This window comes from Mangifera indica, chromosome 19 (assembly GCF_011075055.1).
Source record: "Mangifera indica cultivar Alphonso chromosome 19, CATAS_Mindica_2.1, whole genome shotgun sequence".
Taxonomy (NCBI): Eukaryota; Viridiplantae; Streptophyta; class Magnoliopsida; order Sapindales; family Anacardiaceae; genus Mangifera; species Mangifera indica.
In genome coordinates this window covers 6,695,585-6,720,310 of record NC_058155.1, presented here as the reverse complement: position 1 = coordinate 6,720,310, position 24,726 = coordinate 6,695,585, and the positions used below count along the sequence as shown (strand labels likewise).

Below are 24,726 nucleotides of genomic sequence, written 5' to 3'. Positions count from 1 at the left end.
TAAATCAACCAATAAACGATGTCGTTTAGTTGTAATAAAATCTAAAACACGCCGCTATATAATATTGGCTACAATCTCATTTCCTTACTGACTTCTCATATCTTCTAATTTCTCTCCTTATTCTGGAATTCTCTTCTCTGGATTTGCTCTGTCTTTCGCTCCTTTCTCCTTTCCAGTTCAGTCCACATCATTTTATCATTATTTTTTGGTAATTTTTTTATACTAATTAAATTTTATCATTAACTTACGCTTTCATGGCCTATTTTTGTTCCTCTGTAAATTACTCTATCCTCAATTGTCCAACTTGGGGAATTCTGATAATCCCTTGATCCGTATGATTTCTGAAAATACATACACACATGCATAAATTCATTCATACATACATACATACATATATACATACATACATACATACATACATAATTTATGTATGCTTTTAATCTGTAAAACTTATCCCTGCTGAGATAACTTAGTTTAATAATGGAAAATATAGACTTTATCACATTACAGGATTATGTAGAAAGTTAAACCTGCTATCTTGCTTAGCTCTAGTCCAGATATTTTTATCTCAAATTGCTCTGTTTAGCTTGTTTTCCTAAAGTATTCTCCTCTCATCTCATGCTCTTTCTTCTCAATAGTTGACATGAGTGTTCTACTGCACGAGATGCTTACAGCGGTTCAACAACCACTGGGTACTTGTTTTTTGGCATTCGAACAAGCGTTGGCTGAACTGAGTCATCTTTCTCTAGAGGTCTCCACCTGAGATGAACATTCATAAACTTAGAATTGAGAACAAGTATAGCTGATATGATCATTTGCGTCTGAATATTATTGTCCATCTTACTTGTATTTGCAGACCAGGTGATGGATAAAAATGGAGATTTCCAGTTTAGCCAGGTTGATTCCAGGACACATTCGCGGTCCACTGCCAAATCCCAGAAAGCTGAAAGGCCTCAAAGGTGCCTGCATTTGAAAATAATGAAACATTTCTAACTGTGCATTTTCAGAGACAAATCTGATCATCAACTTATTGGGCTTAGCTTACATCAAATCTGGAGGGATCAAATTTCTCAGGATTCGGGAAAATTACTGGGTCATGATGAATAGAAACCACATCCAGGTTTAACGACCAACCTTTCTTTATTTTGCATCCTGGAGTGGAATTTTATATATAATTTAGTACCATAAAAGTTACATATTTCTGATGAAAGTCTAGTCTTCTGAGTTATGTATACCATTAATCTCAAAATCTTCAGCAGCTTTTCTGGAAAACCAAGGCAGAATTGTTGCTTTACGAAGAGTTTCACTGATCACCTGAAATTCGTTGTCGGAAAATATCAATAATCAGTCTCAATAGATTATTACTTATTCTAGGAGCAAATATCTATTGTTATTCTGATATTTACTTTGGCAGTGTAAGGCATATTGTTAACTTCAGACCAGGTAAGAGTTGTACCATCCTCTCTGTTTGATTGTATTTCCTGGTGTTCCCTCTGCAAATCAGCCAGTGAATTTTAGTTCAACATCTCAAGGAAACTAATTGAAAATTTCAGGAAATTGTGAAGTCAATATTACTCTGAGCTGTTCCAAAACAGCAGGGTTTTCTTCCAGGAATTTAATCAGCCATGTGAGAGCAGCCGTTGTGGTGTCATGACCGGCAACTAGTAGAGTCAATATATTGTCCTTCAATTGTTTATCAGTGAGTTTATCTTCAATATCATCTCTGTCTGCTGTTTTGGTATGTTTGATTATCAGGGACTCCAGGAAATCATCCTGGCTTCTGCCACTTCTCCTATCGGAAATTATAGAATTCAACATGGCATACATTCTATCCCGAGCCTGAAACAGAAAAACTTGTATTAGAGGTATTTTCGACTTCTTTCTTCTCTGATAAACAAAATTTATGATCATGTAGTAATTCTCAAGTGCGGTGCAAATGTAGAAATTTAATGTAAAATTCTACTGAAGTTGTCAAGAAGTATTACCTCAATGCCACGCTTGAAAGCTGTTCCAGGGAGCTTTAATGGCAAGGAAGCAAACGAGGAAGAAATGAGTTTAAAATTGGCCCGAAACTTTTCCTGCTCCTTACCGGTGGGTTCCAAGCTCATTATCATATTGCCTATCACTTTCAGAGTGAACTGCAATAAATCAGAAGATTCAGTCATACTTGAAGATAAAGAAAAGGAAAAAAAAAAAAAAACTATTAGAACATTAATTAACATGCTCTCTGCACTCAACTGTTGAAGCCTCTTCGAGAACTTGGACTGATTTACCAGACCATTGATCTAATGTTTCGATTGCCAATGTGTTAATGAACTGAAAATATTTTTTCAGGCCATCAACTGAGAGGGGCTCGCCAATCAGCCGCCGCAGTCGTTTGTGTGCTTCTCCGCTGGTTTGAAGCAAGCTGGTTGGGCCAAGAACTTGCTGCCCTGTGTAAAAAAGGTTCAAACTCACCATCCCATCTTTCCCTGTTAGCAAAATTTTGCTTGCTTCTCTCCCAGTCATGAACACAGTGAACCTCCCCAACACAAAAGTCTTGAACACTTTCCCGTACCTGAGAGATAACATTTCATTATTCCATCAAATAAAATATTCCTGGTAATATTCACATTTGTTAATGATTCTTTATTTGATTGATTTTATTACCTCAGTTGCCTCTCCTTTACAAAGCTGTAAATGCCAGATGGGCTAGCAAAATCAGATAAAAATGAGAAGCTTTCACCAACAATAGGCCACCCCAAGCTCCCTGGAATGTGCTCCATTTTTTTCGGTGTTGTGGCCCATGAACTCAACAAGAACAAACCTGAAAGAACCAATGTGGCTAAAAGCACCACCATCAGTAAGATGCTGATTACTTCCATTCTTAATCACTGAGTGATCAATCAAATGATAAAACTTGGCTGCTTTTGTATTGTTTTCTTGTTATTTCTCTTGCTATTTAACCTGAAATTAGGCTGGCCACATGGGAACAAAGGTACCCAACGTGAGACATAAGACTTAGCTATTTACTATGATGGCTGACAAAACAGTATATCTAGATTCATTCTTAGTTTAATTTTTTATATGGGATGGAGATACCGACGACCTTTCCTTGTTCACAAAGCTTTGTATGATTGGATAACATTCCCTTTGTTTGTTGACTTCCATGAAAAGAACAAAAATCTGAAGCCGGCATCTTTATTCCTTGTCTGACGGTATCTAGTGTATGCTGCTAATGCTGTGTTGTTTTCGCCGCCTCAACCTTGCTCTTTGGGAAACAATTCTAACAAAGTTTAATTCTGTCACTTGTGGGTTTCAAATCGCATATAGACCAAATCTTGCCATTTGTGTCACTGGATAATGTTTGTATCATGTTAGTTAGGTTTCAGGTTGAATACCCTCAATTTGGACTTGATTTGAATTATAATTATATGTAAATACCACAGCCGTATATATGTAAGGAATTGTTTTGATATTTATTCTTTAATATTTTTTTAATTTACCTTTAATAAATTCTACTAAGACAACATTTTTTCTAAACTTTTGGAGTAGTTCCGATTACTTTTATATCAACTTTAACACGATCTAATTTAGTTTTAAATCGTATTAGGTTGAATTGACCAAAATTAAATTTTGTATCAAAAAAACTTAATCTTAACTCAATTTTTTTTTATGTGTTATATCAATTTAACAAGTGTGTAAAAAAATTGTTAATCCTAATATAGAGATTGATACCCATTATCAATAATATATTTGAGATGCTAAAAACATTTTCTTGCTTAGTTTTTCACTCTCTTTTGTCGCTTGTATAAAAAAGATTCAAAAAAATAAAAAAACAAAATTATGTGTATCTATTTTGAATACACAAATAAATACATATTTTATGTGTTATCAGATGATTGATTGATTTTAAATTATGAATAAAATAATACTCAATCATGTGATAACACATACAAGTATGTACGTATTTATTATCTAAAATGAATATATATAGTATTACATTATACAAACATGTATATATTTATATGTGTCATCAAATAATTTAACTGTTACTTTATTATTAATTTAAAATTATTTAGTCGTATAATAACAAATATAAGTGTATCAAAAATAGATACCCAGCTTTATTGATTAAAAAGAACAGTGAGAGAATGAAAAAGAAAAAACCTTATGACATAAATAGCATATTAAACAATTACAAGCAATTTTTCATTTCACATATTTTCATTGGAGACAAACACTCTTGAGAATGTGGGGAAACGTAGATGTGAATAAATTTCTCTTTCATTTATTTATTTTTTTAACCTCACAAACCCTAAAAAAATTGTTGATGACAATCCCATATTATTTGTTAATATCATAATCCATCATAATTGTTACTCCATCCTAAAGAAAAAATTTCAGGTAAAAAGGAAATTTTTGGACTGGGGGAAATCTCACATCAACCTCTAAACAAGAGTCTGTTAATTAAAACCAACTCCATAAGCAATTATTCATAAATATAGACCTACAACTGATAAACAACAATCATCTACATCAAGATCTGAGAAATTTTCTACACTACGAGTAACATAGCCATGTGTGCAACTGATACAAAGGTTTGCTCTGGGCAACACTCAGACCAACCTGCAACACATACACATATTTCTATATACAGTAAAAAACCAGACTCATCTTCTACTACTTAAAAAGGATTAGATGAAATCATTAATGGAGGGTCTTGAATGAAGCTAGACCCTCTGGTCAAAGTCCATGAAGCTTGGGTGTGACTGCCCACTCGGCATCTGATTGTTGGTGGATGACAGTGGCATCTGCTGCGGCTGCTGCTGCTGCTGCTGAGTCTGGTTCCCACCGAAGTGATGTAAGGTTGGCTGCTGGGAGGAAAATTGAGGCAGAGCTCTGCCAAAAGGGTTTCCGTTCACTGCTGGAATCTGGCCTGCAGCTATTTTAAGGCGCTGTACTTCTTCCCTCAACGCTTCATTGAGTGCTGCAATTGCAAAAAGAGAGTATTAACACCAACATAAGCCTGTCTCAAATCTTCTGACAAGGGTTATTTCATGTCTATGCTTTCCAGTTTTAGACATTTCATAAATTTTTTAAATTTGTTATTTGTTCTGATCATGGCAATGAGACAGTTTTATGAACTCAATTTAAATTATAAATAACTAGGATGCATGACAATAAATGCAACTGAGAAAATAGTATGAAAAGACTAATAAGACATTACCATCTCTAAGCTGGGCTTGTTGTTCCATAGCTTGTAGTCGCAGTTTAAGTTCCTTATTCTCAGCTGTTAACCCAGTGGTGTCTCTCTGCATCATGTGAAATAATATACGTGGGCATTAGTCTTTTTCTTCATATGCTTTGATTTCATTTTTCCTTAAAATTTTTTTTCAAGTGTTCTTGATACAATATCCAGAAAAAGTACAACAAAACATGCTGTCAGGCAACTAGCATATTCCACAAAGACCACGACATAATTAGAAAGCATATGACAATTTAGTGCAGTATAAACTATCCAATGTCTAGAAACATACCTAATGGCATAAAAAGCAAACTAAGAAAAAATTAAGTGGGGAAAATAGGCTGCCCATTACTGAAGCCACTTGAGAATGTGTTTCATGTTAATGCATCCCGTAAGATGAAGAAGCAGTAGCAAAACAAAGAACAATTGGACATAATCAACATGCTAATAAGTGTGCCATGTGTCAAGCTGATGGAATTAACAAATGGCAATTCCACAATAGAAGAGGAGACAAAGAAGCAACCAAATGAAGATATACTGAAAAAGAGGCTGGACCACCAGGATATGCAAAAGGGCATGCTATAATAGGCAGGACAAAGCGCAAAGGACAAAAAAAATTGAGAGTTCTTTTGCTATATTTTCCTGAAATTATGTTATTTTGATCTAAGAAAAGCAAGACTACATCTACAAAACTTTTATTGTATTTATAAAATATTACTAAATACAAATATCGGTTTGTTTACAAATTGTTTGTATGATTTGAGTTACTTTATGTGCACACCAATAGCACAAATACATTCTAGCAACAGTTTGGTAGCAACAATAAGAAAATGTTGATTCGAGTGTTCCAACTCTAGATCTGTATCAGTTTGGTATCAGAGTCTTGATTATGAGGATGGAAAAAGTCAACATCATCAAAGATGGTGGATGATGGTGAATTGTCCAACGACTAACATAGGGGGAAATTCGAGAACTAAGGGTGAATTCGTAGATGTTGTTTCCTCTTTTGCAAGTGGAAGCCTCCCTAATGAAGGCTGTGCCCAAAGGAGCAACCAAACAAGGAGGAAAGAAAGTTTGAAAGAGGCTACACCATCTACTAATGATGTTTCTAGAAAGGTATCTAAAGGAACAAGTGATTCAAAAGCTAAACCACATAAGTAGTTGGGAAAAAAAGTGCTTATTGTTTCTGGTAATAAGGATAAAATTCCAATTGGAGAAGGTTCAAAGAAAGAGAGTGGCACCTCTAATGATTCAAAAGCAAAGTTGGTGAAGTTAGTTAAAAAGGTTGATGTCAGCAGTGATAATGGAGATGGATCCATGTTAAAGTAGCCAGATGATAAGAAAAGGAATATTATGTTGGAAAAGTCAAGAAGAAATCAAAAGGGAACTTCAACCTAAAAATCGATTTGCGCACAATATGAAGGAAGTTAGAAAAACCATACTATATACTCAATTTTCTCAAATTTGGCCAGTGGTAATGCCACATTCGGTTGCTCCTTATATGCCAACGTACCCTCCTAGACATGCAATTAATTTCTAGTTGCTTTCAACATTGAAGCAATGCCAAGTTCTTTGGGATAGAATGAGATATTTTGTTACAAATTTGCAATATTATATCATGTTTTTAGTCTTAAAGGTGTTGCAATCAAAATTTTCCAATAAAAGGGAAGCTACCAACAACCTAAAGGATCTACTTGTAGCATATGAGAAGTACCTTTATTTGCTTTTTAAGAATCACTTTTGAGAGATAAGTCCCAAGCCTTTTACAAGTCTATCTCTCTCTTGTTAGATCTCATATCGCAAATCAAATCAAGGAGGCAAACAATTGACAAATATTCGGAACCCAAGTCGTGACTGAGTGGTGGCAGGGAGGCTTTTATGCAACGTGTTGGAGAATTTCTCCAAAATATGGGACAAGAGTTGAATGCAATAACTACTTTTGATCAATTGATTGAGATGTGGTCATGTTTGTTTCTCTTTTTTCTACTGGGAGTCATGTTGGGCTAGTTGTTAAAGGTTGTACTGGTAAATACACTGGAAAATCAACCTTCTTCTTGGAGCTACATGCATTTGTTTTTGTTGGTTATAGACTGAAACTTGGTGGAGCTTAACCAGAGTTGCTTTCTCTCTAAGTACGTTGCCGTGGCTTCTCGAATATTTGCATCTATTGTACATTTTCATCATCATACAATGGTCCGGACTCCATGAATATTCCTAAGCTTTTCACTTTGAGGACAATGTGGCTCTAGATGGGCAAGGTAATATTAGAGTTCACATTAATGCATCCCCTAAGATGAAGAAGTAGTAAAACAAGGAACGATTAGGCATAACTAGTAAGCTGATAAGTGTGTCATGTGCCTAGTTGATGGAATTGACAAGTGATAATTCTACAATAAAAGAGCAGACAAAGAAGCAACCAAATGTTGCAAAAGAGGCTAAACCACTAGGATATGCAAAGGGCTATACAACATGTTGTAACATGTAGGACAAAGTGTAAAAGAGTTATAAGAAGGTTGTTCGGTAGGGAAATGGGAGCAGAGAAAATTTTGTGTAAAGTGGGGAATTAAGAGAGTACTAGCCTTTCAAAAGCTGATTGAGGTAATATGCTATGTGGGAGTTTTTTTACTATATTTTCTTGAAATTATGTTATTTTGATGTAAGAAATGCAAGACTGCATCTACAAAACTTTCATTGTATTTGTGAAATATTATTCAATGCAAATATCAATTTGTTTATAAATTATTTGTGTGATTGAGTTACTGCAGGTAGTTTGTTCTTGGTTTCAGCATTTGCTCAACAATTTAGTTGCCACAACAGAGAAAGGCTGAGTGTAGTATTTCAACTCCAGGTCTGTATCAAAATGAAACCATCATTTTATATTTATTCCTAATGTATAACTTGATAAAATTATTGTCATTAGTTAGAGGAGTATGTCGAACAACTAAGACTGATCTCTCCCATGTGTTGGCCACAACCCACATTACCACCTAAAGACCAACCACAACCAACACTGCCATGACATATTCCTTGGTTTGATACTTTGGTGGAGGATGAACCAAAGTCTTTACTTTGATGGATAGAGATTTACTAGGTTGTTTATCGGATGTAGGCACAATAAGTGAGTCAAGAGGGGTTTCATCTTTGTCGCGCAAGTGAGTTCATAAATGTCATCTAATTTATTTTTGGTTTCAATATGAGAGAAAAACTTGAGAATAAAGAAGAGAAATTACAAGTAAGAGTTTGCGTTTTTAGGCGAAAATACCATGAGAGGTGTAACATAGTAGCCTTAGATTTTTTGGCAATGAACTTAGCTAAAGCATAAATTTAAGGTTAAAACTTTCCTTCACACCAGTAGCATTGTGTTCTCAAGTTTTCTGATGATATACCAGGCAGTGAGTGTATGATTATAGTGGAGTGAACTTGGCTCTAATACTAAAATGGGGAAGATAGACTTAACATTAGTGGAAACACTGTACTGTAGGACAACATCAAGATTTCATATGATTTTTTCAGTTGAGCTAACCAGGTAATTTAAATTTACAATTGGGTAATTCACATTGACAACTTTATTTTGAATATGACATGCTTAGTGACAATTTATGAGAATTTTTCATATAGTACAAGTGTAAAAAGAATTAACATAGCCAAGTAGAAATAACCAAAAATAAGGGACAACTAATCTATAGACAACCAAAGTTCTTATTGTCACAGGCAAACCCCATATACAAAAAAAATTAGGGAATGCTCCCATCAAGTTTGACACAACCCCAGTGGATCACACTCCTTGGAAGGTCACAACTTATGCTTGCAATGGAAGAGAGGAGTTCACATAACAAATAGAAATTAGAGCCTACTTGTTGCAAGTTTTACATTCAACTATCAACCTAAATGCTAGAATGTTAAGTGATCACAACACACCTTTATAAGTCAAACCTCCACCTTGTTTAAATCTATGTGAGATTGTGACACTACACCTAAGGGAACAAATGTTGGTTTTATCAAGTCATAGGCTAGAAATAATATATGGCTAAAATTTAGTTAAAAACTAAAATTTCTAGTTTTCCTCCATTGTAAAAATTTGTTATAGGTCATACCAATGGCTGGTCTAGAGTAATATCATTTTTAACCAGGGCAAGCATTTGCGGAGTTACCCAAAAGCAAACATTTGGGTGTATTTGGATAGAATTTGATAGATCAAACCAACACTTTCAATCTCAGCCACCAAAGATATGACACATTAAATATCACATGATACGAGTAATGAAGAGATGGCGACAAAGTGCCTAAAGTAAAACTATAGTTTTTTTAAAATTCAACCCTTAACATTACATGGGTGATGGGCTCCTATTACCTTGACCATTTTATATTTTCAAAATGAGAAACAACTACCCTCAATTAAAAATTAAAACATAGCATTAAAATTGATGACATTCCAAGCTGAAATCTCTGGGATCCACAATTCAACATATGGTTGCAATACAAAACATTCAAAACTAATGGGTTAACATTAGAAGCCAAAAAGTGATATGGGAGGCCTAATAGAAAGTGAAGAATATCAAGAACTGAAGATAAGAAGAACAGTAGTAAGTGAAAGGGTAGGGCAGAAAACTACCTAGAAGCAAAAATGGAAGCTGGTGTGTTAGGACCATGTATTTGGCCTTAGGATACAAACAATTGGGGAATTGGGGGCATGAAAAAGCAAACGGGATGTGGGTGAAAGTATGGGAGGACCATTTACAAAAGAGGGCCACATGGCTTAAGGGAGAAAGGAGAAGAAATGATACAGAAGAAGAGGTGAGGGGAGGTGAGGCAACAATCAATATTGCATTTTGTGGGCAATTTTAATAGACTATGGAAAAAGATTAACCTCTCAAAAGCTAAACAATCCTAGGAGAGAAGTCGACCTATCGAATAGCCAAAATAAAGAGTGTTTTTTGTTCTTTATTCTATCAATTGGAGTCAATAAAGAGTAGGTTGGATGGCATAGATGAGAATCTGGAAAACATGAAAACAAGAATGCTGAATTTGGAAGGAAATGTGGAGACGGTAAAAGATTATCTCAGGGAGTTCAAGTAAATGATGATGAACAGAGGAGTACTTGGTGGTGACCAAGGAAAAACATTAATGGAGCAACCTTCCTTGTCTTCGCAATTAACGCCAGTGTGAGAGATGACACCACCTTTACCAGTGAGAAGAAATAAATTGATAAGCTTTAGAAGGGCTCCAACAGGAGAGGGCACTAGGGGACAAAAAGTGACGATTGACAAAACGGGTCAATAAGACATCCCACTAACAACTAAAGTTACCAATATTCATTAGAGATGATCCATTAGGGTGGAACCTTCGAGCAGAGAGATGTTTCATTGTGAACAACATCGTTGATGCCTAGAGATCAACATCGACAACAGTTTGTATGGAGGGAGTGGCTTTGAGTTGATTACAGTGGAAGGCGACTAGGGTTCTGTTTAACGATTGGGATGAATTGAAGAAGGATACGTTACAACGATTTCAACCCTCTTAGGATGGATCACTGCACAAAAAACTGTTGTTATAGTCAATATCGACGCCACTTTAGGATGTCTCTGATGAGTTGTTGATGGGAACCTTCATGAATGGACTTCGAGAGGAAATTAGGGTAGAGATAAGGCTCTTTAGCCTGAGATAAAAACATGGTTATAGAAACTCAACTCAAACCAAGACCCAACTCGTGTAGCCAACCCAAACTATTTCCCTCTTACTAACACCTATCACCACCCACACCATCAACTAAGCCCAATGACCCACTACCAACCAACCCCTACTCATATCACTTCATCCCTAACCCTTTTACCCACTCAAGCACAAACAAGCTCCCCCCTTCAAGCCTTAATGTTCACAAATCAAACCCATACCCATTCAACAATCCAAACCCAACAAGACAACAAACCTAATTCACTAACTTACCATCAAACAATTCCAAGTCATTTGATTTAAACTAACCAGACATTTCAACAAACCCAATGAGGAAACCTACCAACTATAATGGGTCATTTCAAGAGCACAAAAGGACGGAAACTTTTTTGAAAGTTGTTTGATGTCAAAGTTCAATTGAAATTGGAGAAGGGGCTTTTTTTTGGTGTGATAAGAAGTATGGGCCAAACCACTATTGCAAATTTAAGCAATTATGAATAATCTTAAAGCGTGAACAGGACATGTAAAGGAAGGGAAATTTGTGCGCATGAAAGACAAGAATTAAGAGATAGGCGACATTTGATGAGGTGTTTAAATTTTTGTTCATTTAGTTTCCAAAAAAAGTTTTCATTTCCCCACCTTGAGGACAAGGTGGATCTAGTAAGGGCGAGTAATATTAGGACCACATATTTGACCTTACGTCACAACCAGTTGGAGGAACTGAGGGCACAGAAGTGCAAATGGGATATGGGCACAAAAAAGAGAGGACCACTTACTAAAGAGGGTCATGTAGCTTAAGGAAGAAAGGATAAAAAATGATAAAGAGGAAGAGATGATGAGAAAGTGGCAAAGATCAATATTATAATTTGTGGGCAGTTTCAACAATGTATAGAGTTCAACCTCTCGAAAGCTAAACAATCCTAGGAAAGAAGTTGGCCTCTCAAATAGTCGAATTAGAGAGTGTTTTTTGTTATATTTGTTTTGTAAACTATTATTCATCACAAAATGGGTCAATTGGTAATATAAATTTAAACTATTTCCACAGTTCACTAGCATGTGCTCTAATTCTATTGTTGTGTATTGGAAAATTGTTGGGGTTTCTAACATGGTGTGCCAAAAAATGAGACTACTTTTGAAAATTGTAAAACACAGCTCTCACAACTTACCAGCAAATAAATGAGAATAATGAACACAAAAGTACTATTCTTAATCTAAAGGAAAATGCATTCCAAGCATAGTCCAAATGAAGATCACAACCACAATTAGAAAATCAACAAAAAAGTTTTACCATGAACTAAATACATCCTTAATATCTTGGCCTCTTAGTATTTCTTTTATCAAAAACTTAAACATTAAAGCCAAAACTATACCTGCAGCATTGTCACCTGCGCTGACAATGTGGTTGCCTCAGTTTGTAGTGTCTGCACTTTCCTCTCTAGCTCACCGGTATACCGTATTTTCCTCTCCTTTGAACGTGCTGCAGATTGCCTATTAGCAAGAATCCTACAGTACAAATATCATCCCATTACCACAGCTCTTAACCCACTTTCCTTCAAACGGACAATTAGATCAAACAAAAGCTTCAATTATAACCAAAATAAAAAAAATTCCTGTCGCAAAGTAGATTGGTTACATTAATCCAAAACTAAAAAGAAGTACCAAGGTACTAGTCTAGTAACGTTATTGAACCAGTTATAATGTCAAAATAGTAACCTATACCACTTATCAGTAGTTTTTCCCTTGCACATACTACTTTCATCAGTTATATCCCATTAAAAATAATATTAGCTCACACGTTACTCAGTTTCTCACTTATAAGGTACCAAAACAATATCCCCACCGGATTTACATTAAATTACTGTAGCATTTTCAGGAAAATAATAATAATAATTTTACCTAATTCCTCATATAAATTAGTGTAAAAAGTAAACAAAGTGAAATTCCACGAGCCCAAAGTCTTACTTTTTTAAATAAAGGGGGCGTTTGGTTGGACTTATCATTTATTATTTTAGCGGTAATCCATCTTCTATTTCTTTTATTACCTTATTTAGTTTGCAAAGTAATAAAAAATTTCGCATTCTTTCATTACCAATAGTGATGTGTTTAATAATATAGAAGATAATCTAATTTACATCTTTCACAATAGGTATTAAAAGATTCTCAAAGAATCTTAATTTTTCTTACTATTTTATTTTTACTTATTAAATTTTTAAAACAAAAATGCCCTCAATTTTCAATTAAAATAATAATTAATGTGAAAAATATTTTATAACCATTAATTCATATAATAAGCAAACCATACAAAACAATTATTTATAAGGCAGTGTTATGTACACAAAGGTTGTGGCACGGACTTATACAATTTTGTGTATAATTGTGCACAAACACTGATATATGCACAACCTTTGTGTACAATTTTATGAACAAGCAATAACGTGTTATCATATTATTAGATAACTGAAAATTAAAAATAAATTAAAAATTAAAGATAAATCAACACTCATTGCAATTTTATGAACAAACAACTGTTTGTGTACAGTTGTGTGCATATAATTTCATTGTTATTTATATTCACTCATTTTACCAATCATAACCAGACATATAATAAATTTATACTCACAAATTTCTCAGCTACTTAATCTTTGCAATCTTTCATTTTCACTAATAAAAGTTTACCTGATCCAAACGCCCAAAAAGTAAAAAGTTATTACCTTTTAGCTCTCTTGGGATCAATAAGAGCCAATTCAGCAAGGCGATCACGATCCATAGCCTTCTTAGCACCATCTCCAATAACAGACTCAATCTCAAACGACGTCGCAATACTCCCATCCATTGAATTACTATGCCTATGGTAGCCCCTTTTCTCTCCTCCTCCTCCTCCTCCTCCTCCACAAACAGCCGCACTCTTCCCCCCGCTGCCCCCGGCAGAGGTGGCGAAACCCAAGCTGTCGAAGAAATCAGAGTCAACGGAGAGACTCCGGAGGTGATTAATAGGCTTCGGCTTCGGAGGGGTTTGACTGCTCTGACTGTTATTGTTGTTGTTGTTTTGGTCCCAGTTGGATGTGGAGTCGTCGGATGAATCAACAGACATGGTTTGAACACGTGGCGGAGTAGGATTGGGCGACGGGAGGAGGTCAAGCGACGACAAGTCGAGGTCCGAAGGGTCGAAGAGAAGAAGGTCGTCGAACCGAAACGAGGTGTCGGAGTGGGCCCTACGATGGTGGATACCACGGTGCTGTGGCGTCTCCGGCATCTCGTCCAAGTCTATTCTCATCGGCTGTTTTCCGCTCATGTTGTTCTCTTTTTCTCCGTTGACGTGGCTTCGATTTTTTTGTTGCCTTGATTAGTTTGCTCCGTCGGTATCAACGGTGGCGGTTGTGGTGGTTCTTGTGGTGGCAGTTGGGAGTATTAATGATTGAACATTTTGACAGGGTGCGAGAGAGAGAAAAAAAACGCTATAAAAGTGGAAGCATTTAATTTTATGCTTGCTTTTGTTTTCCTTCCGCTGCTTCTTATGGAAATAACTGGGAAGTCTTTGACTTTGTGACACCAGGACCAGTACCAGGGTCCCGTTTGAATATATGTACATGCTTCTGAAAAACAGTGTCATAAACCAAATTTCCACACTTTTTCCTCCACATTTGACTTGACTATTACGGATAATTTTCTCTGGTCCCAAAAGGGCATTTGGCTTTATGCTTGTTTGTGTACCGTCGGATATAAATGGAATCCAATATAAACATTTTTAGATTGGGTTTAGTTTTAAAAAATATAATTTGGTTAAATTTAGTTTGAATTTATTAAATTAAAATTAAAAATAGTTTAAATTTGATTTTAATAAAAATAATTTAATTTATATTTAGTTTAAATTTGATTTGAGTTTATAATTCGAATCTATAACTTAAATTTGAAGTTTAGATTCATAATTCAAATTTATGATTTATTAACAAAATAATGTTATTTTATTTAATAATGATGTAAAATGATGTAATTTTAATAATTATATAACATAATTTAAAATAAATTATAAGTTAAATTCAAATTGAATCAAATTTTTTTTTAGGTCTTAAGTGAAACCGAATTAAATTTTTAGTTTGAGTTTGACTCAATTTTAAAATGAGTCAAATTTTTTTATTCAAATTTAATTTAAATTTGAATTGAATCGAGTTAACTCGATTTGGATCTAGCCCTATTTTTCTGGGTATGATTGAAAGAATCTTAAAATGTTATGGTATGAGTGTGATTACGGAAAATAAGAGTTCCAAATGGAAAACCATACCTCGCACCGGGCACGGACACTTATCTGATATCTGAAATCACGTGAACCACACGTGCAAGATATATCCCTCACTAACTGGATTGTCGCGGTGGACCGACAGTGAAATACTCCTCTGTCTTGTTCTTTTTCTCACTTTTATCTCTCCACGTCTAACTCGTGTACAGTGAGTTCAGTTACTCCAACGTCCACCCTTGGATCTCGGACAAAAGCTTCACGCGGCTTTAATCCAACGGTTCAAATGAGCCATTATGCCTCCAGTAAAGGATGAAAGACAGTCGCACATTATTCATACGTAATTAATAAAAATATTATGATGCATTTATTTTATTAAAATAATTATTTTTATTTCTTCAAATATTAGAAATGGGTGCTGCCCTGTTTGATTGAGCAAAGGCAACGACATTTGATATTTTGATGAAAAGTATAAGATTAGATTTACAGACAATTAAGCACAATAATTTTAAAGATTTAGTCTTGTCATTGTCACATAATTTCGCTATTGACAATTTAATCATACAGACATACACGTCATTAATTCATTCCCCTTAGATATTTCTAATCCTATCATTTCATATGCACCAACTTCCAATAAAATAATTCTCCTTAATTCATAATGATATTGAAGATGGTAGATTGTCAATTCTAAATCGAAACCAAAAAAAAAAAAAACTATATATATATAAAATAATTAAAAATTATTTTATTTTTAATTTAAAATTATTTATTTGTATAAAAATATATGATATGTATATTTAAAATATATACACATATTTTTTTAAAAATATATATTATATTTATTAATCTTATGTATAAATATTTTTAGTATATAATTTAGATATAAAGATTATATGTTATTATATAATTGAATATTACTTTATCTTAATTCAAAATCATTCAATCATATAATAATATATTATCTGTGTATATATAATTTTATTGTTTTAAAATTATAAAAGAAGGATTACGTTGCATTATAAAAGACAATAAAACTATATACATAAACAATGATGTATTATAATATGATTGAATGTTGTTTTATTTTTAATTTTTAATTATCCAATCATATGATAACATATCATTATTTGTGTATAAAATTATATATAAAAATAATGCACATTGCACTATTTAAAATTATATATAAAAATAAATACACAGAATATTACTCTTAAAATTTTTTATAATAAAAAATTTTCTAATGTGAATATATCATATTATTTATTTATTTTAAATTAATTATTGCTAATAAGTTTGAAAAAAAAAAGTATAATTAAAATGATATGTCTGTTTTATTAATAATTATTTTTTAATATCATAACCAATATTTTCACCATTTAATTAATTTTTTAGTTTTTAACCTAGATGGATAAATAATAAAATTGAGAATTCAAAAAGATGAAGAGGGCAACAAATCCCTTTTATTAAATAATCAATTGGAGATTAATTAATTAATTAATTAAATAAATTGTTGGCACATGGAGCTTTAATACTTTATACTTTTTTTTATCTTTAAAAATATATCTTCCCCTTTGTTCTTTATGGAGACGTAGGGTTGTTATGGGATAATATTATTATATAAAAAAATCAACACTATGTGGTGTAAAAATTAATATTATAATTATAATTTTGTTGGTCTCGATTTGACTCCAGAAATTAAGCCATGTGCCGGGCCGATGTTGGCTGCTCCAGCACCTTTCATGTGGACGTTGAACCATAATTTCAGATAGGGTTGAATTCAAGTCGATCGGAGCTTAAACTTAGCTCAATTTACATATAATTGAGTTCAAGTTTGAGCTCATAAAAGTTAAATTTAAATTCTGTTCGAATTCAATTCAACTCATTTTTTATTATTAAAACGACTTCATTTTAATATATATTGATTAAAACGACATCATTTTGTATTAAAATTTTTAATTGAAAAATTTGATAAGTAGCTCAAGCTTGTATAGAGCTGACTCGTTTAAGATTTGTTCGAACTAAGCTCAAACGGGTTTGATTCTAATCTAACCCTAATTGCAGAGCTGATATCAAATTATACTCGAATTGTATTAGTTGAAATTTTATATCAGATATCTTTAATTTTAATTTGATTTAAATTAAAATTATATTAAAATTTTTAATTTTAATATAACTTTTTAATATTCTAATTATTTCATCTGAAATTATTTATTATTTTTATTTTTAAAGTGTTTTTATTGTTTTAAATTTTTTTATCAAATTATCCTAATTAATTATTAATATAACACATAATATAATATTTTATCTTATTAACAAATAGTATAAAAATTTACATACAAAAACTTTTAAAATATGTTTATAATTTGATTAACTAAATCAAATTCTTACGATTTAACAATAAAATAAAATATTTAAATAAAAAATAATAATATGAGTAATTATAATTAAATAAAGATACAACTATATGTAATTTGTAAAAATTTCAAATTCTTGTTATAAAGATACAACATATAATTATAATATAAAATTTTTAAAAAACACGTCTATAATTTAACTAACCAAATTAAATTTATACTATTTAATAATAAAATAAAATATTTAAATAAAAATAAATAATAATATAAGTGATTATAATTATATAAAAATAAAACTATATACATTATATTAAAGGAATATTTCTTTAAAATATTCGTGTTAATTTGGATCATATCATATTATTTTTTTTATAAACTTTAACATTATCCAATTTAATTTAAAATCGTATCAGAGTGATCTAAAATAAATTTTTTTATTAAAAAACTTAATCATAACTTGATATTTTTAATATCATATCATATCAAATTAATAAATTGTATTAAAAATGGTCAGTGTTACATAATTATAATTAATTAATAAATTAATTAAACTAATCAGATTTAAGCTTTTTCTGTGTAAATACTAAAGTGGCAGAGCTGCTGTAAGAGTTACCGACACTTGGGCTTTCACCGCTTTTTTACTTTAAACAAATTGAAGTAATTTTGGTTACTTAATTAATTAATAAAATAAAATTAAAAAAAGTCAAACAAAGTGGGAAATCAGAAAATTCTCAACCAGCTGGAAAAGAAACGTAAAAATTATATAAAATACCTTAGACTGATGGGTCAGTACATTGACTTTTTATACACCAAATTATCCACCTAACATGGCACCAAAAATTATACAAATTGAGAAACAACATATAATAGTATGTTATTGTATGAATACAATTTTCCTCTTAACCTAAGTTTTAAAAAATAATATTTTTTTTTTTAGAGTTTTCAAACTTTTAGATTAAATTGTTTGACAACGATTAATAATCTTCAGGCAACGCCTTTTTCTCCCCGACGTCTCATCTTTCTAACCGTGTGACGTTTTCTTCTCTTAGGTATTGTCATCAACGAAGACGATGCATCTTCGTTTAGAGACGAAGATAAGTTGTTTTTGTCTCAACGAAGAAGCGTCATCTTCGTCAACGACGATGCCACACAATGTCGGGAGATGTACGGTCAGAAGGAGAGGCTATCAGAGAGGAAAAGTAGGTGTTTGGAGATCGTTGATTGTCATAAAAAAAATAGGATCTGAAGGTTTGAAAACCTTAGAGGAAAAATATAGTTTTTGAAAACTTGGAATGAGAGAAATTGTTAGTTTTTAGGGTTTTGTAAGGGAATGATGTGACTAACAGACTCAGTTAATTTTAACGGCCTATGAGTAAGTAATCGAGATTTTCAAAGTTAACAGGGATGCATTTGGAATAAAAGCATACCTGGGTGGGAAATAGTCCTTTGGCCTATTTTTTATTTGTCTCTATCTATAAGTCATTTTCATTTCGTACCATCACTTGACACATGGCACATAATGGCGAACATATCTCATGCTATAGATTTTGCACTAGGATAGCCAAAGGATCATTTATTCCTTATTTGGAAGCACTATTTACATCACAAAATTAATGGGTACCCTTTATTTTTATATATAAAAAAGAGAAATCATTAATCAAATGTACATCACTTCATGCACTATGTACATCACTTTACTGCATGTGGTGGAAAATCCACCACGCATATGATAAATATAAGGTTATTATATAAACAAATTTTGTATTAATCAAATGTACAATATGATAAATATGATCAATGACTTAGATGTGTGGGTTGAAGTCTTTCCACCAAAAATCAATAGAAAGGGTGATTCTTGATAAATCTAATTATTTTCATAATTTTTTAAATATGTTATTTCAGTCTTTTAAACAATTATTTTTTATTTTAATAGCATAATTTGACCAGGAAATTACATTTAAATGTCTAAATTTTTTTTTTCAAATTATAATCTAATTATATTTAATTAGGTAATTATATTATTATTCTTTCCTTTTTGTCTTTTATATATATATAATTGTTCAAAAGCTTATAAAGGGCACATTGTAGTTACTTCCGCCACCCTACCAAATTTACACCAAATAACTAATAATATAATTAATAATATAATTATGGATATAAACTTTTAAGTAGTAGGCATTACCACTTTAAAATTTTTTTATAATTATTTACCTATGTAATACCCTCAGGTACGTTCCAGGGGTATTTATGTCTTTTTAACCCTGTTTCGAGATATTTCCAGTTTTAAATATATATGTTCACATGTATGTGTGTGCTTATATATATATATATATATATATATATATATATATATATATATATATATATATATATATATATATATATATATATATATATATATATATATATATATATATTAAAAAAGAAACTTCAAGCCTTTTCCATCATCTTTTCCTGTCCATTCCAACAGCCAGCGTTCTTCATGCTATTTTCTTTTATTTTGTGAAGATAAAGGAAGGAATTGAAAGGGTTTTAGAAGACAAAATAAGAAAAGAAAACAAAAAAGCACTTTGGAAGCCTTGGTAACCAAAAGATCTCATTCCTTTCCCTTTACTTATGTTTATATGCATGTTATGTGAATATGTTAGTGTGTTTTGGTATTGATTTAAAGTCGTTTTGGCGATAAAGGAAGCAAAACAAAGAGGAGAGAGCCAACTTGTAAAGATTTGGCTTGAAACAAGGTAAGAGGTATTATCCTTGATATGTTTCATGTTTTATGCTTTTGATTCCTTGGATCTATGTTATAAATGATGATTTTGAAGTTGAAAAATATTGTTTTGCCATTTGGGGTATCTATGTATGTGATTTTGTTCATGGCAGAGAGTTGGATAATATTTACAGTTTTGTCATTGATTTCGTTCCATGTTTTGACTACCTTATCTGATAAATTATGAGTGCTATTATAACTTGTTGGAAAACTATTTGAATCTTCTTTTCAATGATATATAACTTGTATGAATTAGAGACCTTTTGGACTGTTAAATGACATGAACAAAAAAACTGGCTTACCAAATAAACAGTAAATACAGTTTTTTGCCACTAACTTCATCCCACGTTTTGGCTGTCTTATCTGATGAATCATGGGTGCTATTATAGCTTGTTGGAAAGCTCTTTGAATCCTATTTCCAATGATATATAACTTGTATAAATTAGAGATAGTTTGGACTGTTAAATATTGTATGAATCAAAAAGACTGCTTTACCCAAATAAACAGGAAATATAGGTTTTTGCCACTGATTTCATCTCACTTTTTGACTGCCTTATCTAATGAATCATGAGTGCTATTATAGCTTGCTGAAAATATTTTTGAATCCTCTTTTCAACGATATATAGCTTGTATGAATTAGAGACCGTTTGAACTGCTAAATTGTATGAAAAAGAAAGTTGTCCTGCCAAATAAACAGTTTTGTGAACAATATTTTATAGTTTTTGGAAAGACAGAAAGAAAGAAAAGGAGGAGAAAAAGGAAAGGAAGAAAGAAAGAAAGAAAGAAAAGGAAAGGAAAGAAAGGAGAGAAAAAGAAAAAAAAAAGAAAAGAAAAAAAGTAAGAAAAGGAATTTGGGGCTCAAGATTCAGGGGTCATTCTAAGAGTATGGTCTAGTGAGTTATGAATAGATTTAGATGGAAGTAAGATTAGTAAGATATAAGGCACGCATGCATGTTATGAACTATGAGGGGGCACTTTACACTATACCACCCGCAGTAAGACACATCCATAGTAGTACACGTCTATAGTAGGGCATAAACCCCTAGTAGGGTCCGCTTGCAGTAGAGCATGCTTGTAGTAGAGCTCAATTCAGATTCAAAAATGGTGTAGTGAGAGAAAGAAAGAGAGCTTGGGCTTCAAAAAGTGTCAAATCCCTATAGATAGCTTCCAAAAAGTATCAAATAGACACCAGATAAGACAAAGTATGACCCAAATGGTAAATAATGAACTAGATTATCCCCTTGATTTTTTATGGAGGTTATGATGTGAGATTGAGTCCTGAGAGTGAGTTAGAACAGGAAAAAAAAATAGTTTACTTAATTCTTTCCCCTTACTGAGTGTTTTCATCTCTCACTCTCTTTTCTTTCATGATTGCAGGTACGAGTGATCGAGATAGTTGCGAGGTATGGTCAGGTCAGTGAAGATAAACCTAGGCTGGGGCTGGTTACCTATGGTTTTTGTTACATACATATGATACTGTTGATTTTTGGCCCTACTCAGATAGTTGTATAGTTGTATTTAGGGGTATGTATATGATTACTCCATGATTTTAGATGTTTTAGATGAGTTTTCATATGGGATATATACATATTTTGTTTGCTTCTAGATTTTCAGTTTTCTTAGAATAATTTCTAAACACTTTTAGTGATGTATTTAGTTTAAAATATTTTGTTAAAAAAAAATATTAGACGCTCCAGATATTAATTCGTAACATTTCTTCTTCTGTGGGTAGTACTTCTAGGGAGAGATGTTACAACCTATGTGATATTACACCTCTAATCTTGTTTACTTCTCGTTAATAGATGTTTCATCATCAACAATCTAGCGATAGAAGAATGATCTTAAAAAAACTCTTTATAATTCTGACAAAAACACCATTTTCCCATCATATTTCATGCAAACACTTTTTTCCTGGAGACTTATGGAAAGGGTTCAACAAATACTATAAAATAGTCAAGCTATTGAAATAGGTCTAAGTGTCTCTCAACTAGGATAACTAGAAACTTTTAATGAGAACCAATTTGCCCTTGTGGTTGGAGCACAATCAATAACACTTATTGTAAAGGCACAATTGAATGATGTCATTAATGACATGACCAATGTAATCAACACTTTAATCTAGTATATGGGCAACATAACTCAACAATCAAGGACTCTAGTCCCCTCTGCCAACTGATAATTGCTACAAGGTCTTAAACTTCTCATACGACTATCTATCATCTCTACCAACAAAAATGACAGTAGGGTGCCCTAGGTAAGGTACCCATAATCTTTCCAAGGATACAAACAATAACTTATCCATGGACCTATTGCAACTTATGATAAAGCTAAGGTATGACGTGTAAAATATAACTAATGTCTTGATGACGTTAACCAACAATGCGCAAAACATAACTTAAGTCTTGATGGTGTCAACAAATGACATGCAAAATGAAACTCATATCTTGACAAAGTTAACCAACAATGTGCAAAATATAACTCATATTATGACAATATCAACCAATGACATACAAACCATAACTTACATCTTGATAAAATTAATTGATGATATGCATACCATATCTCATGTTGTGGCTATGTCAAACTACGACATGTAACTATGAACTAACGCCATGAAGACATCAACCCTTGACATGTCAAAAATAACTCATGTTGAAGAAATACCATTTCCACATTACCAACACACAATGACTCAAGGAATGCCTTTGATAGGTTAGGCGACCCCATTGCCAAGCCTAAAGACTTGACTTACATGACAACTTGAATGTTCATCAATCCTCCCTAAAGACAGTAGCCAAAAATAACTTAGCAAGCATCCTGCTACAAGGGCTCAAACAAACCTTCAATATTTTGGCAACCTAAAAGGAGAAGCCATATATTAGAATCGAAGAATACGAATTCTGCATAATGGTGTGTCATGCACCTCTACCAAGTGGCCTTAAGACACCATTAATAGTTGTGCTTAATGAAATATATGACCCGTAATATCACATAGATACTTTCAACGATATAATGAAGTTTCATTAGGTCTTTAAATTAGATATATATATAATCATTTAGCAATTACGCTCACTAGAAAAGCCAAGAGATAATTTAAGAAGTTACCTATTGGTTATATCACTTCCTAAAAGTAGTTGTCCAATCAGCACAATTCTTTGGCAATTACAGGCTTATCCATGTCAATCAACCACTAGAGAATGTATGACAATGAAAGGATGAAATGCTAAAATCTTACTTGAGTGCTTTAATGCTAAACTCTCGAAAGTGGCCTACAACCTAGAAGAATTGGTCCAAGCATTGATCATAGGTAGAGTTTACCCACACATAAAGGTTTGGAAGGATAAAGTCATACTTAGAAGCAAACCATATAAGATAAGCAACACATAAATAAACGAGCCAAAAAATATGATAAAACCCACCTTGTGTATGCCTTGCAAAAAAACGCTTTGGTACTATATTTGTTAAGGTATAAGGGATGTTTCAGTGGTATTCACTCGTAAGGACTAAGAAGGTTACAGAAAAAGGGTTAAAAGCTATGAGAATTGGAAGGCTTTGTGAATGCTTTGGGGTTTTTAGAGAAGTATTAATAACTCAAAGGCTTAAAATTTTTAGGGTAAAGACAAAGTTCAAGAATAGGTTTAAGGGCACTTTTAAAGACAATCTAAGATTGAGTGATTATTAATCCCAATTGTTCAAATCAAGTTAGTGACACGCATCCTTAATCTAGAGAGGTACATAATAGTTTATTTGAACCATCACAACAGACATATGACACGAGCATGTAATACATTAATTGCAAAATGGAAACATCATTTTTATGATGTGCATCAAAGTGGAGATCTTGATTGTCTATGTGTTGTTCATTTGTGCAAAGAGTGAAAAATATCTAAAGTCTTACTCACATTCCAAAATTTGGGGTCTAATTGTTGTGTGATTAGACTTTGCCTTGTAAAACGTATGAGATGACACTGAAGAGATGATCAATTATACAATTTGCGATAAGACACATCATTTGCACATAGTTCAGCTTGAAACATTGGTAAAAACTCTTTTACCCAATAAACAACAGGAAGAGGAACTCTTGACAATTTCAATTGTTTTTACGATTTTCTTAACATATCATTATAATCTTCTAGTATTAGGAGATCATATTTCATCTCAATCCCCTATCATCATGTGACTTCACAATTATCTTTTATTTTAACGAGATAATTTGATCAACACTTATTTTTAGATGTCTAGATTAATTATACTATAGTCTAATTGTATTTAATTAATTATGTAATTAAAATATCATTCTTTTCTCTTATTTTATATAAAAAAATTTGTATAAAATTTTAAATTTGTGTTCACTATTGTTACTTACCGTAATTTAAACTAAATAACTAATAACATTATTTTCTTATGTAAGATAACACTCCTAAGCTTACATATTTCTTACTAGTGAAATTTTCAACGGTAATGAAAAGAATTA

General features: G+C 32.4%; 1 protein-coding gene and 1 long non-coding RNA gene across 6 annotated transcripts; one reads left to right on the top strand and one right to left on the bottom strand.

Moving 5' to 3' along the window:
* Positions 1-66: 66 nt before the first annotated feature.
* Positions 67-3,192, top strand: LOC123203100. 5 transcript variants are annotated; one of them, XR_006499186.1, is made up of 7 exons: positions 67-208; positions 639-751; positions 857-959; positions 1,041-1,865; positions 1,943-2,091; positions 2,335-2,601; positions 2,687-3,192. It is a non-coding gene; the product is annotated as an uncharacterized LOC123203100 (long non-coding RNA). The 5 variants fall into 5 exon arrangements; XR_006499187.1 differs by having other exon boundaries at positions 857-1,443; positions 1,554-1,865; XR_006499188.1 differs by having other exon boundaries at positions 857-1,865; positions 1,969-2,091.
* Positions 3,193-4,418: 1,226 nt separating this feature from the next.
* Positions 4,419-14,437, bottom strand: LOC123203522 (transcription factor VIP1-like). The gene is made up of 4 exons (XM_044619906.1): positions 13,609-14,437; positions 12,268-12,400; positions 5,210-5,294; positions 4,419-4,969 (listed from the first exon to the last, which is right to left on the bottom strand). Exons 1-4 carry the CDS (start codon positions 14,187-14,189, stop codon positions 4,713-4,715), a joined length of 1,056 nt encoding a protein of 351 aa, XP_044475841.1. The 5' UTR covers positions 14,190-14,437; the 3' UTR covers positions 4,419-4,712.
* Between the last annotated feature and the right edge of the window lie 10,289 nt (positions 14,438-24,726).

Coding starts and splice junctions, on each gene's coding strand:
- LOC123203522 (XM_044619906.1), bottom strand. CDS start 14,189: ATGAGCGGAAAACAGCCGATGAGAATAGACTTGGACGAGATGCCGGAG. Junction 12,401..13,608: donor GATCCCAAGAGAGCTAAAAG/GTAATAACTTTT, acceptor TTTGTACTGTAG/GATTCTTGCTAATAGGCAAT. Junction 4,970..5,209: donor ACAAGCCCAGCTTAGAGATG/GTAATGTCTTAT, acceptor TTGCAATTGCAG/CACTCAATGAAGCGTTGAGG.